Source organism: Grampus griseus, assembly GCF_964374135.1.
Source record: "Grampus griseus genome assembly, chromosome: X".
Taxonomy (NCBI): Eukaryota; Metazoa; Chordata; class Mammalia; order Artiodactyla; family Delphinidae; genus Grampus; species Grampus griseus.
Genome location: NC_138999.1, coordinates 86,878,515 through 86,896,333, shown reverse-complemented (window position 1 = coordinate 86,896,333; position 17,819 = coordinate 86,878,515). Strand labels below are relative to the sequence as shown.

Below are 17,819 nucleotides of genomic sequence, written 5' to 3'. Positions count from 1 at the left end.
GGTTCTTATCCATTGCTTTACTGCCTCTCTGTATAATATTTTGCATCGTAAATAGGGCACTTACCTGATACTGCCGAGCACTGTAATTACACAGTGTGCGCGTGCACACACACACACACACACACACACACACACACACACACACACCTTTTTAAGAGGCAATGTTCATTAAGAAAGAGAGAACAGTCTGGCATCAGACCCTGAAGGTCCAGGGTTTCAATCCCAGCTCTACCACTAACTCTGTGAACTTGGATAAGTCATTTATCTGAGCCTCCATTTCTACATTTATAAAATGTGAATGAGGGCTTCCCTGGTGGCGCAGTGGTGGAGAGTCCGCCTGCCCTGCCGATGCAGGGGACGCGGGTTCGTGCCCCGGTCCGGGAGGATCCCACGTGCCGCGGAGCGGCTGGGCCCGTGGGCCATGGCCGCTGGGCCTGCGCGTCCAGAGCCTGTGCTCCGCGACGGGAGAGGCCGCGGCAGTGAGAGGCCCGCGTACCGCAAAAAAAAAAAAAAATGTGAATGAAAATTCTGCCTCAAAGGTTTGTTGTAAGAATTCCATGTTCGTAAATTGCCTAGCACAGTGTCTAACATAATGATACCTCAATGGATGTGGTTCTCTTTTTGCTTCTTCCGCCTTCCTAATCAACTCCACAACTAGTTTAGATTATAAGCATTTAAAGGGGAGGAACAACTTCTGTATATCCCCTACAGTACCTAGAACAACCCCTGTTGTGCACCAGATCCTAATATATCTTGATTGGGAAAAATTTGATGAATTAAATGCAAATATCCTGGGGAGTGGTAACACTTTAAGATTTAGCAATCATTTATATCTTATAGTGGAAGCATTTCAGACTCTTTTCTTATTATGATTCGACCTATAAATTAGTGAGTGACTACAACGTGCATACAAGTGAATTAGGCACTGTAGGGAATACACAGATAAATGAGGCATAGACCCTGCTCCCAATGGGCTTGTTGCATAGTAGAGAGTAGGATTTGTTAGAGAGGAGAAAATTTCTTCATACATAAAAGAAAGACTGGAAAGAATAAACCAAAATGAAATGTTTGTCTTTATAATTTGTTTTCCAAATGTCCTACATTGAATATGGCAGTAAAATGAGTACTTAGGGAAGCACATTCACATACTTAAGCAAATGATCAAAATATATATATGCTATTTTCCTTTCAAATTACATGATAATGGGAATAACTCTACTAATTATAAAAATGTATAAAGTACTGAATAATAAATATTACAAGGAAAAAATAACTCTATCCCAGTGTGCAGAGATAAACATTCTTAATATTTTGATGGGTCAATATTTTAATTGACCTTTTTCTTAAATACCTATGTACAAAATATATATAAATTATTTTTCAAAATTTAATCTTACTATAGAGTCAGTTTTATGCCCTGCTTTTTTTCCGTTGTTAGCAATTTTTCTGTATCATTAGACTGTCTTCAAAAACAGTCTTTTAAAAATGATTGTATAATGCCCCAGCATCATTTGAATATACTATAATTCATTTAACTATTCTCCTATTGCTAGATATTGATGTTGTTTCCATGGTTTTTCCTTCTGCATATCCTTGTATATCAGTCTTTTCTGAATTCCTGAATTTTTCCTTAAGATAAATTCCTAGAAGGTGGATAGGTCAAAATTATGAATTTTTCATATATACATATGCATATGTATACAAATTTAATAACAGCTAACATTTACTCATCACTTAGAGGATGCCAAATACTATGCTAAGTGACTTGCATGTATTGTGAGATTAGTACTATTAATTCTCTCCATTTCGTGAATGAGGAAACTGAGCCAGCAGGGAAGCAGCTCCCCAAGTCCAGAGCAGGGCTGCCACCTGTTGGGGTACTCAACTTAAACCTGTATTGTTCCTCAGTTTGCTGCTGCTGCTCCTTTAATTCATTTAGAAGATATGAATATTTAAAAGACTCGATACATATTACTAAAGAGCTTTCCAGGAAAAAAATTTACCCTCTGATCAGCAGTATAGAAATATATATGCATCACCACATCAGATCTGCATTGAGAGTATCAGTGCATTTTTCATCTTTACTAATTTCATTATTTAGAATTTTGTATTTTGTGGATTATTTGTGTGTTACAACATTTTTTCATATATTTATTTGTAGTATGTATATCTTCTGTTTATGTCCTTTGCTATTTCTATTTTGAGTGTTAGTGGTTTTTGATTGATTCATAAGAGATCTATATGACATCAATCATGTTTTAAATATTTTTCCAGTTTGTGTTTGTCAATAAATTTGATGGAGTGAAATCTAACAACACTTTTATGATTTTTTCATTGCTTTTATGCTTAGAAAATTCTTCCCAATCTGAAGATTAAACATTTGCCTATATTTCCTTAAAGCAGTTCTATTCTTTCATCTTTTTTTACATTTAATATTGTTGACTAACTCTATCCTCATTGGTCTGTGATGCTTCTTTTATTGTATATCAGGTTCTTATCTTTTTCTAGGTGAGACTCAAGGCTTTCTGTTCAGTCCTACTGATTTGTTTGTTGATTCTTGTGACAGTACTATGTTTTAAATATTATAACTTATGTATACATGTTAATATCTTATAAGCCAAGTCTCCCATCACTATTATTCTTTTTCTAAAATTTCTTTGCCATTCTCCCCTATTTATTGTTTTAGGTGAACTTTAGAATCACTTTATCAAGGTAAAATAACTTTGAATTTTGACTGGATTGAATTAAACATGTAATTAATTTTAAAAGTTGATATCTTACAAAATTTAGCTTTCCCATCCAGAAATATGGCATCAGTTTCCATTTATTCAAATCCCAGTTGCTGAGAGATGTACAAATATCCTTGTTTTCTTTGTGTAGAGCCTATACATTTTTTAAAAAGTTATTCCTATGGATTTTATGCTATTTTTTTGTCATCATGAATGGATTTTTTTTCTCCATTATATCTTCTAACTTGTTGTTGCTGACTTACAGGAAAACTATTGATTGGTATTCAACCACTCTGCTGAACTCTTTTCTGAACTCTCTTGTTAAATCTATGAGTGTTTCAATTGATTCCCTTGGGTGTTTTCTGGATCGACAACTGGATCAGCTGCAAATAATGACGATTTTTGTCTCCCTTACAATACTTATGCCTCCTTTCTTTTTCACATCTTACTGTGTTAGCTACAGGCCAGCTTCTAACATTTGCCTGGCCTGGGACAAGAGTACAAATGGAGGCCCACTTACCACATGTCAAGGAACCATGATTTGGAGCACAAAAAGAAACATGAAAGCCAATGCTTGTTACTACTGGGAAACAATCATTGTTATGAAAGAATCTATTCCTATTGAGAGAGGAAGGACTTGACAAGTTAATTTGTGTTTTCTCTTACTAAGCACTTCCGCTGCTCAAATTCTCCCTGTGCACCAAAGCAGTGTCTGACATCAGCGGCAGCATAACTCACATCATGGCATTTGGATGTATTTGCCTTTTGTTTCAAGTTAGTAAAGAGCTATCATTTACTGAGGGCTTACCATGTGTCAAATGACATTCTAGGTGTTTTACATACATAATCTCATTCATTCCTTATAGCAACCCTAAAAAGTAGGAACTATCATTGTTAGGCTTCGATTAAGTAACTTACTCAAAGTCACATGCCTGTATGTCCCTGGGCTGGCATTTAAAACCCAGGTAGGGGGACTTCCCTGGTGGTCCAGTGGTTAAGACTTTGCCTTCCTAATGCAGGGGGTGCAGGTTCGATCCCTGGTTGTGAGCTAAGATCCCACATGCCTCGCGGCCAAAATATCAAAATATGAAACAGAAGCAGTACTGTAACAAATTCAATAAAGACTTTAAATATGGTCCACATCAAAAAAATCTTTAAAAGAATAAAATAAAACCCAGGTAGGTCTGAAACCAAAAGTTCATTTTGTTAACAACTACATTATAGTAACTTCTATTTTATCATTTATCATGATGTTGGCTATTGGTTGAGATGGATATTCTTTATCTGGCTCTGGAGGTGAAATAGAATACTGGATTTTTCAACTTGAAGTTGAAACTGAGCTGAGACCTTATACCTGGTTCCTACAAAGAGGTGGCCCTCTTTGTTGTCTCTTAGGGCCTGAGAAATTCTGTTCTTGATCCATCTCATTCCTTACATCTTACCACTTAAATATCTGTAGGTTTTTGCTTCAACTGTAGAGGTCTCTGGATGGTGACTGCCCAAGGGTTCACAAACTCACATACAGAGAGTGAAGAGTTAACATAAATGTGTAAATTAGTGAGACATTAGGCAACAGAACTGGGTTGTTTTTTTGTATTGTGACCCCTGAATGCTCTGGAAATTCTGGGGTAACTGCTAATGAGGTGACCAGCTATAGCACAGATCATCCCGCATTCTTTTGGTGGTTCTCAAAGTGTGGTCTGAGAACCCCAAGTGGTCTATTATTCCCTTGAGGTATTTTGTGGGCTGCTCTCTTAGACTATTAACGTTACTTTGTTTCTGGTTTGCATTTACTTGTGTCTTATTCAAATAAGCATCATTTCCTCAGTTTGTTATGGGAGAGGTTTGCTGTGATGTACAGTAGATGTTCTGCAGAGTCATTTGCCTTGTAATAGCAGTCCTGATTGAAAGACTGTGAGATCCACCCAAGAGTGGGTACAACACCCACATCTCCCATAGGGTCACAATCTGAGGACTTGCTCTGTAGACTGAAGTGGGATGCCTTAATTTTATTACTGGCTACCATCTAGAGAGAGATCGCTCTGTGCTAGGCACTGTATCATTACAGTGCATTATATACACCAGCCCATTTAATCCTCCAGACAGCCCTATGAAACAAGTCCAATGGGTTCAATTATTATGCCAGGTTTTACAGATGGAAGAAAGCGAGGCTCAGAGAGGTTAGGCCATCTTTTCCTAAGTGGCAGAGCTAGAAGTGGAGTCTGCCCCATAGCAGAGCCTATATTTTTGGATCATTATTGGTCCTTAAACTTGGTTAGCATTAGAATCACCTGGAAATGTGTTTTTAATGCATATTAGTGGGGCCCATCTGCAGAGACTCTGATTTAATTGGTCTGGGGGGGTTCCCAGCACTGGTATTTTTACAAAGCTGTCCAAGCGATTCTAGTGTGCAGCTACACTAATGAACACCTCACTCTGCTGCCTTGAAACTCAGCGGCCTCAGCTGTATCTCAGGAAACTACAAGGCACATGGTGGAAAAAATGAAAAGAGAAATAACGTTATGGTGGGGTAATTGTTATGTTCAACGTGTGCCTCTGTCTACTGTAGGTAACATGTGTTCTTTATAAGGTAGGTGTGAACAACCAGCTCTAAGGAGAGCTTGCAAGGTAATGGCTCTTTCCTCAGCTTCACAAGTGGTGCTAATCGAGCCCCTCCGCAGCCTCAGACTGAATGTGTGAGTTATATCAAAATCCCAACTGACAGGTAGCTATACTCAGCAAATACTGAGCTTCAATTTTAACCCTTCAGGTTACTTCCAAAGGAGAACCAAGATCACATGATACATGCAGCAGGTTTTTATAGCTGTCAGGACTAAGTTAGAAACTGAGCCTAACTCAGGATATGTCCAGTTCTTTCCAGAAATATTGTATTCTATGAAAGCAGCCTATGCACTGTGTACTCCCCCAGGGTGGAGTCTCTAGTCAGTTGTCTGGTCTTCCTGGAGTGGCAGAGGTAGTGACTGAAACCTGCAGATCAGAACATCCCCAGGATCCCTGAGCACTGAGCCATGAGGAGAGCACAAGCCCCCTGTACTTCATTTCAGCTGTAGGCTCTTCTGCTCTTGACCAGAGGCAGTAGAGTACAGAGTGCAGGTCCTATGCTCCAGCAGCATCAGCATCAGCACCACTTGGGCACTTGTTAGAAATGCAAATTATCAGGCCCTGCCCCAGACCTACTGAATCAGAATCTCTGGAGATGGGACCCAGCAATCTGTGTTTTAAGGAGCCCTCCAGGGAATTTTGATGCATGCTGGCATCAAAATTTGAGAACCGCTGGCCGAAAGTTAAAGGATTAAGAGTGGAGATGTGGCACCAGACAGTTGAATTCAAGTTCTGGTTCCATCACTTACTGTGTGACCTGGGGCAAGTTACTGATCCTTCTCTAAGTCTCAGTTATCGCATCTATAAAATACAGCCGCCAATTTTCTTATCTGTAAAATAGGTACTTACATGGAATAATGCATATAGAACACGGAACACAGTGGGAGGCACAAAGTAAGGATTCAGTAAATGTTGGATACTCATTACCTTCTTAAATTAATTAATTAGTTAACTTTTGGTTGCGTTGGGTCTTCGTTGCTGCGAGCGGGCTTTCTCTAGTTGTGGGGAATGGGGGCTACTCTGTTGCGGTGCGCGGGCTTCTCACTGGGGGGGCCTCTCTTGTTGCAGAGCATGGGCTCTAGGCACATGGGTTTCAGTAGTTGTGGCACGTGGACTCAGTAGTTGTGGCTCACAGGCTCTAGAGCGCGGGCTCAGTAGTTGTGGCGCACAGGCTTAGTTGCTCCGCGGCATGTGGGATCTCCCCGGACCAGGGCTCGAACCCGTGTTCCCTGCATTGGCAGGCGGATTCTTAACCACTGCACCACCAGGGAAGCCCTGGATACTCATTATTATTATTATATTGGCTGTTCTGGATAATCAACTTTCATTTCCAATGTGATTGGGTTCCTCTGGAAAAGATCCTAATTATAAGATCAGAAACCAAATAGTGTATCTTAAACAACTCAATGGGAATGGGGCAGAAAGTATTTCATCTACCAGTCTCTTCACAGAATCATGGAATATAAAAGTGGGTGCATGCCTAAAAGCAGTCTAGTTCTACCATTCCATTCAGCCTAATAATGGCTCTTAAAAGAAATCCAGGTACATAGCATCAGGAAAGAAAGTAGAGATGAGTCTCTTTATTATTGAGCATTTGCTGAGGATGGTGATTTGGAAAGGACTGAAATTTTAGCCTCTAGGTAATTTGTAGAATTTGTGCCCTCAGTGCTGAGTCCCAAGCATGAAGCCAAGGTTCATGTACTGATGGCATTCCAATGTAGAGCAGGACATGGGATAGGTGTCCCCATGTTATTTCTCTACATCTAGATCTAAGGGATGACTGTCAGTGCTGGGATGATACTGACATTGAATTGCAAATTTCAACACTATAAAAAGCAAAGGGTTGAGACCTTATTAAGTCAGAAAATGAACATTAGCACTAGCCATGTAAATGTGAGGTAGTAAATATCTGTGTTACCCTGGAAACCAGAACATAAAGGTAGCTAGGTAGTTTGGTGACAGTTTCCAGGGTAATTCCTCCCACCTCCAACATAAGAGCTTTCCTATTATGTTAACTCTTTCTCTACATGCCCACTGGATCTTCACTCGATGTTGCACTATCATCTCCCTCTCCCAAAAGATTCCCTGATTTCCCTAAGTAAGTGCCAGTGCCATTCTCCTAAGTACTATTGTCAAAAACCCTTAACGTTTATCAGGGAACTGAAGGGCCCCAAAAGTAATGTGTATCTCCAAACCTAAGAGGTAGAGTTTAGAAAAAATTAGACACATAAATCAGGAAATGATAGACTCTTCAACTGAAAATTAAAAAAAAATAAAAGCTCACAGTGGATGAAACTAGCTGTCTGTGACTCTTCCCCGAAGTGGCTTCTTGTAAATATAATTTGTAGATATACTGCAGATGAGATTAAGATGCTTCCCAATATCTCACCTGGGAGCTACCAACCTGGAATGTAATTCATGTAAGATGAGCTGTTACCTTGGCAACTGTGACATGTAATGAGGCTAGGAGGCAGTTAATATTGTAATGACAGAAGATTCTGGCAACTAGTTAGAGATGGTGGAAAAAGAACATTGGAGTGTCAGTGTTTATCCAGCATTGTTCAAGTAACAGGAACACTGATCTGGTAAAATGTGTTACAAATAACCCAGCCAAAGAGCTCCCTCAAAACCATTCAGCTCCATATATTCAAACTACAAATGATCGTTAGTTTGGTTTCACAGGTACATCAATAGTAGGTAGGTATAACCTTATACAGGAGATAAGAATATGTCAGTCACTAGATACTGTATTCCTCACTGGCATTTGGCTCGTAAGCCAGTCTCCTATTAATCTGCTTAGTGTAAATTAGTCCCTCAGAGTCTAAATCACTTCCACGGGAACTGATGAAATCTAGTTCTCAGTTCCATATACTGGACTATGGGAGCTTCACCAAGATTCATCAAGTCACTTTTTTCTCTGATATTTTAGGTGTTTTTCTCTCCCCCCTAATTTTCAATGTAATGACTGTCTATTGTATAAAAAATTAGAAAGTACAGAAATGGAAAAAAATTGCAAATGATCACCCCAAGCCTACTCTCTAGAAGCAACCACTGAAAACAGTTGGCATATTGCCTTCCAATGCATTCTTTTCTTTACAAATTTAAAATCATACTGAATGCACAATTTTTTACCCTGCCCTTTTCACTTAAGGTTGCCTTCTACACATATTTCTATGTCATTATAAACTTTTCAAAGACACAATTTTAAGTTAAAAATTTTTTTAAATTAATTTTTGGCTGCATTGGGTCTTTGTTGCTGTGTGCAGGCTTTTCTCTAGTTGCAGCCAGCGGGGTCTACTCTTCGTTGCGGTGCGTGGGCTTCTCATTGGGTGGCTTCTCTTGTTGCAGAGCACGGGCTCTAGGTGCATGGACTTCAGTAGTTGTGGCACTCGGGCTCAGTAGTAGTTGTGGCTCGCGGGCTCTAGAGTGCAGGCTCAGTAGTTGCGGAGCACGGGCTTAGTTGCTCCGCGGCATGTGGGATCTTCCGGAGCAGGGCTCGAACTCATGTCCCCTGCATTGGCAGGCAGATTCTTAACCACTGAGCCACCAGGGAAGCCCTAAGTTAAAATTTTTATTGAAGTGTAACACATACAGAAAAGCACACATATGAAGAGTATAACAATGAATTTTCACAAAGTGAATACATCTTTATAACCAGCACCCAGATGAAGAAATAGAATACTACCAGCACCTCAGAAGCCTCCTCATACCCCCTGCCAGCCACTCCCTGCACCAGAAAGGTAATGCCATCCTGACTTCTAACACCATACTATGAGCATAATTTTGTGTCTAATAGTCTATGGACAGACCATATTTTACATAACCATTCTCTATTTTTCTAATGTTGGACCTTGAAGATGGTTTCTTATTTTTAACTTTGAGAGCCTCTGGGCATATATCTTTGTTCACATCTCTATTTCTTTAGAATAGATGCCTAGACGTGGAATTTCTGGGGCAAATAGTATAAAAATTTTAAAGGCTCTGGATTCTAATTGCTTTCCAGGAAGTTTGTATCAATTTACAATCCCACCAGCAATGCATGAGAGCATCTGCCTCACTGTCCATGGTCTACTTTGAGGAATATCAGTTCTTTTTTAAATCTTCATCAATTTTATAGATAAAATAGTATTATCTACTTGATGTATAGTTTGCATGTTCTGTCATTATTAGTGAGGTAGAACAAAGCATTTTTTGACTAGTTATGTTTCTTTTCCTGCGAATTACCTCTCCATGTCTTTGCCAAGGTCTCTATTGTGGTCATTGGATTTTTCTTATCAGTTTATATAGCTCTTTATACAATAAAGAAAATGACCTTTTGCCATAGTCATATATATTTTTCTGTTTGTTTATGATTGAATTTAATTATATTTTTGTCATATAGAAGTTTGTCAGATTTATGTAGTAAAATCTATGTATGTGGTGGTTTTTTCCCACTGCTAAAGTTCTCCTGCCTCCAAATTTCAGATGTATAATCATCTATATTTTATTTTAGGGCTTTTACGATTTTATTTTATTTTTTTGACCTTCAACTAATTCATCTGGAATTTGAGTTGATGCCTGGTAGTAGGGCTCAAATTTTCACGGGCATCACTGGGGTGCTTGTTAAAAACCCAGATATTCTTGGGCCCTACCCCTCTCGGATTTTGATTCTGTAAGTGTGGGGTGGGGCTCAGGAACCTGCATGTGTTACAATCACCCCAGATGATTACGTTGCACACAGGCCCCTGTGCACATTTTGAGAAACTCTTGCAAAGTGCAGTGTAGCCTGCCTTAGTACAGAGACTCAGCACCTCCCATCTGGATGACTATAGCAGTCTCCTTCAGCTTCCAAGTCACTACACCCTAAAATCCATCCTAAACACAGCTGCTAAAGTTCACTTCCAGAAACATCTCATGAAAAATTCTTCACTAGCTGCCTGTTGTTAAGGGAACTAGATCAAACCCCTCATCCCAGCACTACAACTCCAGGCCCTTCTTTTTTTTTTTTTCCTATTTAATAAAAATGTTTAATGCTGCCCAAAAGTATAAAAATACAGTATGAATGGCTCCAGGCCCTTTATCTTCCTGGACCTATTGATCTCCACTGACTTTGGCACCACAGTCCCTTCCAGCCGGGCCTGCCTCCTCCTGGGCCTTGAACATATATTTTGCTCATTCCTCTTTTCATGCTGCAGCCCCCACCTCCTCTCAGGTGATTAAAATTCTATGCATTAATTCAATTCTCATTCTCTTCCTTCTTTGACTACCAAGAATATCCTCTGCTTTTCTAGAATTACCAAAGCCCATGGTTGTGTATTCTGACTTTGTGAGCCTTGTCTTTCCATCAGGTCACATACTCTCGAGGGTGCAGGCTATGTCTATCCCTCATGGCCTCTAACACAGGCCTAGAGGCCTGGGAAGCACACCTGAAGAACACGGCTAATGCAACCAAATCAGCCCTAACTGCCAAGTGATTTTATTTGTTTATTTATTTTTCCAAGTGATTTAATACATGTTATTTCTGAGAGCTAATGAAATCTTTAGCCTCTCAGAAATCCTTTCTTTGGTCCAAAATGAGAATATTTGACAAATTTCTAGAGATTTCACTTTGTAGTGATTTGGTTTGCTGGTAACAAAGTTAAGCAAAGGTTATCTTGGTTTCGGCTCTTATTTAATTCAACAATATTTCTTATCACCTATGACATGTTCATTTATTGACTTTCCTGTTGACGAGTCTAAACTTTTCTATAATATGGGATATTTTACCCCTCTTACAAATGTAATGATTTCACTTGTAGAGAAGAACATGGTTTATCAGATTAAATATATATAGAAATGTTAAGGCTAAGTAATTACATTATAGCTTCCTTAATCTCTTTTCTCTGGTCACCCCTCAGGGTTCTGCCTTCTCAAATGACAGACCTGCTTTAAATGAATTCGATTGGATGCTCAGAGCAGGTGAGGGTGGGGGTGAGCGAAGATATGCCCTTTTCCTTTCAGTAGACAAGGTGGGATTCAAATCAATTCAACAAATATTTATCGAGCTCCTATTGGGCACCTGGCTCTGGGCTAGGCACAACAAAAGATGCCAAGATGAGAAATTATAAAGGAGCAGAAGGGCATGGGAAGGAGAAGAAAGGGGAAGAAGAGGTGAGGAAAGGAGTAGAGCTGGCTTTCTGAATAAGAGGGGATTAAGAGGAGAGAAAGGGAGAAGAGACCCAAAAGCACACTCTCTGGCCTGGTTTCACTTGCTAGCCCAGTGCAGGCCTAGAAACCTGAAGCAGTGGTTTGCACTCCAATTTTGCTCAAGAGCCATTAGAGCAGTTAGGAAGGCCACAATCTGAGTCAAGCACTTACCTGCTCAAGTCTTTAGAATGGGAAGCAAAGATCTCTCTTCTTTTCTTTTTTTTAGTGGATTAAAAAATTTTTTTCATTAGGGTATAGTTGATGTATAATACTCTATTAGTTTCAGGTGTACAACATAGTGATTCAAAACGCTTACAGATTATACTCCATTTAAAGTTATTATAAAATATTGGGTGTATTCCCTGTGTTGTACAATATATCCTTGTAGTTTATTTATTTTACACATCGTATAAAGATCTTTTTTAAAAAAAGGTATATATGCACATGTGTGTGTATATATACACACAGTATATACAATTATTTTTGAATGATAATAGCTAACATTTATTGAGTGTGTGCTCACTCTGTTCTAAGCACTTTGCATGCATTAACTTCTTTAATCTTTATCAAAACCCAGTGAGGTAGGTACAATTGATAAGGACATTTTTTCAGATGAGAAAAATGAGGCACTGAGCAATTAAGTAACTGGCCCAAATTCACACAGCTTATAAGTGGCAGATCTGTGCTTTGAACCTTGGTCAGGCTGACAATGTTTGCTGTTATGTGAGTTATTGGTCCTTGTTTAACTTACTGCTGTACTCATAGGGTTAATGCATTCATTGCCTTGCACATAATAGGCATATTATGCTTTGAATAAATAACTGAAATGTTGACTATAAAGTGTTTTCCATTTAAGCCCAATTACTATTAAGGATACAAATCGAGCGTCATAAAATGTAGATTCACTTTGCTGTAAATTTTATTCTGTTAAAGTAACAGAATAAAAACAATTTTTTTTACAGCACATACGTGTGCATCCTTCAATGCTGCGATTTGAGGAAGCCACCCCGCTCTTCCTCTCCCAATCTTCCAATCCATTATGGATCTGATGCCTGCAATTCTACCATTAGAAAACTATTCTTTTGGTTGTAGGCTACCCCTATAGAGGTAGCGCTGTTTACGCTACAGTAGTGAGAATTTCTAAGTGATTTAGGAGATTTATCCAGATCCACCAATGGGAGGGTGAGGCGAGCAGGCAGGGGGCGGGGCCGCGCGGAGGGGTCGCTGGGAAGTGAAGGCGCCGGGCCTTAGCGCAAAGAGTTCTTTGGCGGAAGATTTCTAGAGAAGCACCGGGACAAAGTCGGGGGAAGGGCTCACGAGACAAGCTTCCAGGTGTCGGGCCAGCCGGGGGAGCCCAGCGTCCCGTCGCGTCTGTTCCGGGAGTAGAGGCGCTGGGCGCACCAGGAAGTGACTTTCCCCAGCGGCTGCGATGTGGACCCTTAGCTGATTTTGTCGTTAACCGCCTCCGGTTTGTAAGAAGATTTATAGGTTACGAAGGTAAGAGGGGTACGTGGAGTGTCCGAAAACCCGAATTATCCCCTGCGGTAGAGAAAACTGTTTACTGCGCCAAGCTGCCTCCTGGGCGGGGAGTTGGGAAGGCCGGCGAGGTGGGGGAGGGGACGACCGGACGCTGGCTGCTTGTGGTCGCATCCAGCTCTGCTTCCGCCTGTGTTCTGACCTCCCCCTGTTCCCCTTGTCGGCTCTTCTGGCCCTGCAGCCCGCCCAAGTTCAGTGGTAGCCTTTCCTAGTGTCTCTTCCTCGTTACCCTTCTTACAAACACGGTGGGCAGAACTTGCCCAAAGAGGAGAGGGATGGAAGGGCTGGTGAAGGGGGTCTGGTGGGGGAAGGAAGGACCTGACTGCACGTGGGCTGCAGTCAGGACGCAGCAGTACCCATCTGTCCGTCTGGTTTAGCCAGGAACCATGTCTGGGGCCAGGCCAGCTGCAAGAAGGGTGAACGGAGAGTGTAAGCAGGATCCTTTTCCGTGGGTGAACATTTGCTCCAAGGAGATCCTTGGCTCTGTGAGGATTAAACCTACTACATAGTCTCTGCTTTGAACCTCTCTGAGCATTTCAGGCTGGTTAGCTATTCAGCCCTAGAGAGTTAGTATACCTTGCTCTCTGGCAGCTCTGGACCTTGGGTCTCTTTCTGATCAATTCCTGAGGCAGAAATAGAGCAGTTGTCACATTCTTTTTTTTTTTTAACCCAAGCATTTATTTAAAACAGGAAACACTATAAAAACAAAATATAACTCACTTTGACTGGTATTACTATACTGCCTTGAAAACTATATTTCACTTGAGAAATTACTAAGTATGATGAGAGACTCTTTACCAGGAGAGATGTCTGGTTGGCACCCTGAAATAGTAGAGTCCTATTGTAGACTATATCTGACCATTTGGAGAAATGTAGAAGGACAAGGGGTACAGGGCAAGTGGAGCACAGTCATGGTGGCTAGTCACCAGGGAGAGGGCCCACACTCACAAAAAGTCTAAATATCATGGGATAGAGATAGCTGTACTCAAATTCCTCAGCTCCCCTGCCCCTCTGCCAACCCCCAGTGGGCCTGCAGTTTCCTTCTTCCTTCCCTGCCAGCTGGAGGGACAGGGCCCCTTTCCTGGAAGAGCACCACTCTCTCCACCTGTAGTGTGGGCCTCCTCAGTGCCCCTCTCCGTACCATTCTTTATTCTTTGTCTCCTGCCCCTTCGCTCATTCCTTTCTCTGGTTTTGCTTTTCAAATATACACATCTGTCTCACCTTGGAAAAAGGTCTACCACAGGTCACACATTTGGTAGTATTAACAGGTGGTCCTGAGTGGGCCTTAAGTTCACCACACTCCAGCAGGCACTGAGGTTAGGAGAGTTTGCGTGTGTGCGTTGTTTAAGTTTCCACGTAATTGTTCTTACGCTCACAGCACTCGCATGCATTATATCTCACCAGATTTACAGGTTGGACACATTAAGGCGCAAAGAAGTCAGGTGACACACTTCGAATCAGAGCCTGAGGCAGGGCAGTGACACATGTTGAACAGCTGCTGTGTTAGGCACAGACCTGAGTGCTTCCTATATATGAGCTCATTTAATTCTTACCACAACCCTGAAAGGTAGGTGTTACCAGTCATATTTTTATAGATGGTGACACTGAGATTCATAACACTTAAGTAACTTGCCCAGAGTCAGAGCTAGTGAGAAGAAGAGCTGGGATTAGAACATGGCCCCAGAGCCCATGTTCTTAACGACTTGTCCCTTCCTGGGAGCTGGGTGGTGTGTGTTATTGTTAACATCTGAACTCCGGGCCAGCTTAAATTTATTCTGTTAGAAATTTGAAATCCTCAGAATGCTTCCAAGCTATGACAGTTACTTTCTTTAGTACTTTGTAAACATACAAAATACTGTATGGGCTAAATATTACAGCACCCATGTCAGCATCCTCTAAATTATGTAGTGATCATGCATACTAATTTTACAGTAATAGAGGGAGCCATGGAAGAATCTTTTTAATTTTTAAAATAAATTTATTTATTTATTTATTTTTGGTTGCATTGAGTCCATGGAAGAATCTTTGTTAATAAACCTATTCCATATGTTGGACTTGAAATGTATTTCATTATGAATTAAGGTATGACTTAACATTAGGATGAAATCCAAGGTAGAGGGCAAGGGCAAAAAGGTAATTTCATGGCAGATCAGTGAGGTGTCTGGCCAAGTCCATACATGTGTCCTGGGTACTCAAAATAGTTAAACATCAATGATCAGGCACCATTAGGTAAATAGGCAACAACAGAGAGTCCTGTGTGGGAGGAAGAGGGGTTCCTTCCTCTTTCCAAAGTGAGGCCCTCCACCTGTTCTAACTCTTCCAGCTTTTGACTCATAGTTATTCCCACTATTCCTTCCCCCTGCTCCCTTCCTTTAATATTGCCACCCCCATTCAGTCCCATACTGTCTTTAAACATCATGACAGTTGTAATTAACATGTACTGAGTTTTTCCCAGGCACTGGACACTGCTCAGAGCTTTACAAACATCTTGTCTATTTAATCTTCTGCTGAGTGCTTTTTTTTAACATCTTTATTGGAGTATAATTGCTTCACAATGGTGTGTTAGTTTCTGCTTTATAACAAAGTGAATCAGCTATACATATACATATATCCCCATTTCTCCTCCCTCTTTTGTCTCCCTCCCACCCTCCCTATCCCACCCCTCTAGGTGGTCACAAAGCACTGAGCTGATCTCGCTGTGTGTGCTATGCGGCTGCTTCCCACTAGCTATCTGTTTTACATTTGGTAGTGTATATATGTCCATGCCATCCTCTCACTTTTTCCCAGCTTACCCTTCCCCCTCCCCGTGTCCTCAAGTCCATTCTCTACATCTGTGTCTTTATTCCTATCCTGCCCCTAGGCTCTTCAGAACCATTTTTTTAAGATTCCATATATATGTGTTAGCATACAGTATTTGTTTTTCTCTTTCTGACTTACTTCACTCTGTATGACAGACTCTAGGTCCATCCACCTCACTACAAATAACTCAATTTCGTTTCCCTTTATGGCTTAGTAATATTCCATTGTATGTATGTGCCACATCTTCTTTATCCATTCATCTGTCAGTGGACACTTAGGTTGCTTCCATGTCCTGGCTACTGTAAATAGAGCTGCAGTGAACATTGTGGTACATGTCTCTTTCTGAATTATGGTTCTCTCAGGGTATATGCCCAGTAGTGGGATTGCTGGGTCATATGGTAGTTCTATTTTTAGTTTTTTAAGGAACCTCCGTACTGTTCTCCATAGTGGCTGTATCAATTTACATTCCCACCAGCAGTGCAAGAGGGTTCCCTTTTCTCCACACCCTCTCCAGCATTTATTGTTTGTAGATTTTTTGATGATGGCCATTCTGACTGGTGTGAGGTGATACCTCATTGTAGTTGTGATTTGCGTGTCTCTAAGGATTAGTGCTGTTGAGCATTCTTTGATGTGTTTGTTGGCAATCTGTATATCTTCTTCGGAGAAATGTCTATTTAGGTCTTATGCCCATTTTTGGATTGGGTTGTTTGTTTTTTTGATATTGAGCTGCATGAGCTGCTTGTATATTTTGGAGAGTAATCCTCTGTCAGTTGCTTCATTTGCAAATATTTTCTCCCATTCTGAGGGTTGTCTTTTCATCTTCTTTATGGTTTCCTTTGCTGTGCAAAAGCTTTTAAGTTTCATTAGGTCGTATTTGTTTATTTTTGATTTTTGTTTTTTATTTCCATTTCTCTAGGAGGTGGGTCAAAAGGGATCTTGCTGTGATTTATGTCATAGAGTGTTCTGCCTATGTTTTCCTCTAAGAGTTTTAGTGTCTGGCCTTACATTTAAGTCTTTAATCCATTTTGAGTTTATTTTTGTGTATGGTGTTAGGGAGTGTTCTAATTTCATTCTTTTTCATGTAGCTGTCCAGTTTTCCCAGCACCGTGCTAAGTGTTTTTTATTATCCTTTATTTAACTCTTGCAACCACTCTATAAGGTAGATGCTATTATTATTTGCTCCCCTGGTGTGCCAGAAAACCTCCAGGTTGGTCACAACTCTTTCTGGGCTCAGCATGTAAGGGAAACTTCACCCACATGATAGCCAAGAAGTGTCAAAGAAGACAGAAAAGTCAGAAGAAACCAAGACATCTTGGACCACTAGATGATTCCTGGCAGGAAAGGTAAGGCCCAGGGTGATATCCCTTCCCCTTAACAAATCTGAATCTCTGGGCCTACTGAAATTCTGTATGCCTGACGTACAGTGTGGCATTTGCAGGGATTCAGGGGGCACCTCAGGTAGGATACCCAGGGCAAACGTAAGACATCTAAGGAATGTTGGTGGAAATGCTTTGTGATTGCAGAAAATGTTCTCCTTGCCTTTATGTGTGTTTTTGGCAGAAAGAGAATATTTAACTGGGACCTTGTGTCTCAAAAGGTCCAGGACAGGTATACTGAAAACCAGGGACTTAGAGATGAGATGAATTAGAAATGAATAGTCCCACCGCAGCCATGCAAACACAAATATACCTCATTTTATGCAACAACTGTATTTTCTAAATCAAATTATATTTTAAAAGTGTTAGGGAGGTGAGCTATTTAAAGGAACGCAACAGTGAAGCCTTCTTATAATATGATTAATTACCTCCTGATAAATCTGGATTTTTCTTATATTAGGTTTGCCCATCTGTTCGGCTTTGTTAAGTAGACAGCTCCAAAATGGGCTCTCCTCCCAGACTCCATCTCCCCAGGGGCCTGAGAGTTAGGTCTTCTGAATGATAAGTAAAATGCCAGAGCAAATGGTGGCAG

General features: G+C 40.7%; 1 protein-coding gene across 1 annotated transcript in view; it reads left to right on the top strand.

Moving 5' to 3' along the window:
• Nucleotides 1-13,438: 13,438 nt before the first annotated feature.
• TRMT2B (tRNA methyltransferase 2 homolog B) overlaps nucleotides 13,439-17,819 on the top strand; it is a gene marked incomplete at its 5' end in the record, with an annotated part of 86,002 nt that continues 81,621 nt past the window's right edge. Inside the window, 2 exon segments of the mRNA XM_082646851.1 lie at nucleotides 13,439-13,500; nucleotides 17,048-17,194. Of these exon segments, the coding sequence (XP_082502977.1) occupies nucleotides 13,439-13,500; nucleotides 17,048-17,194 (209 nt within the window).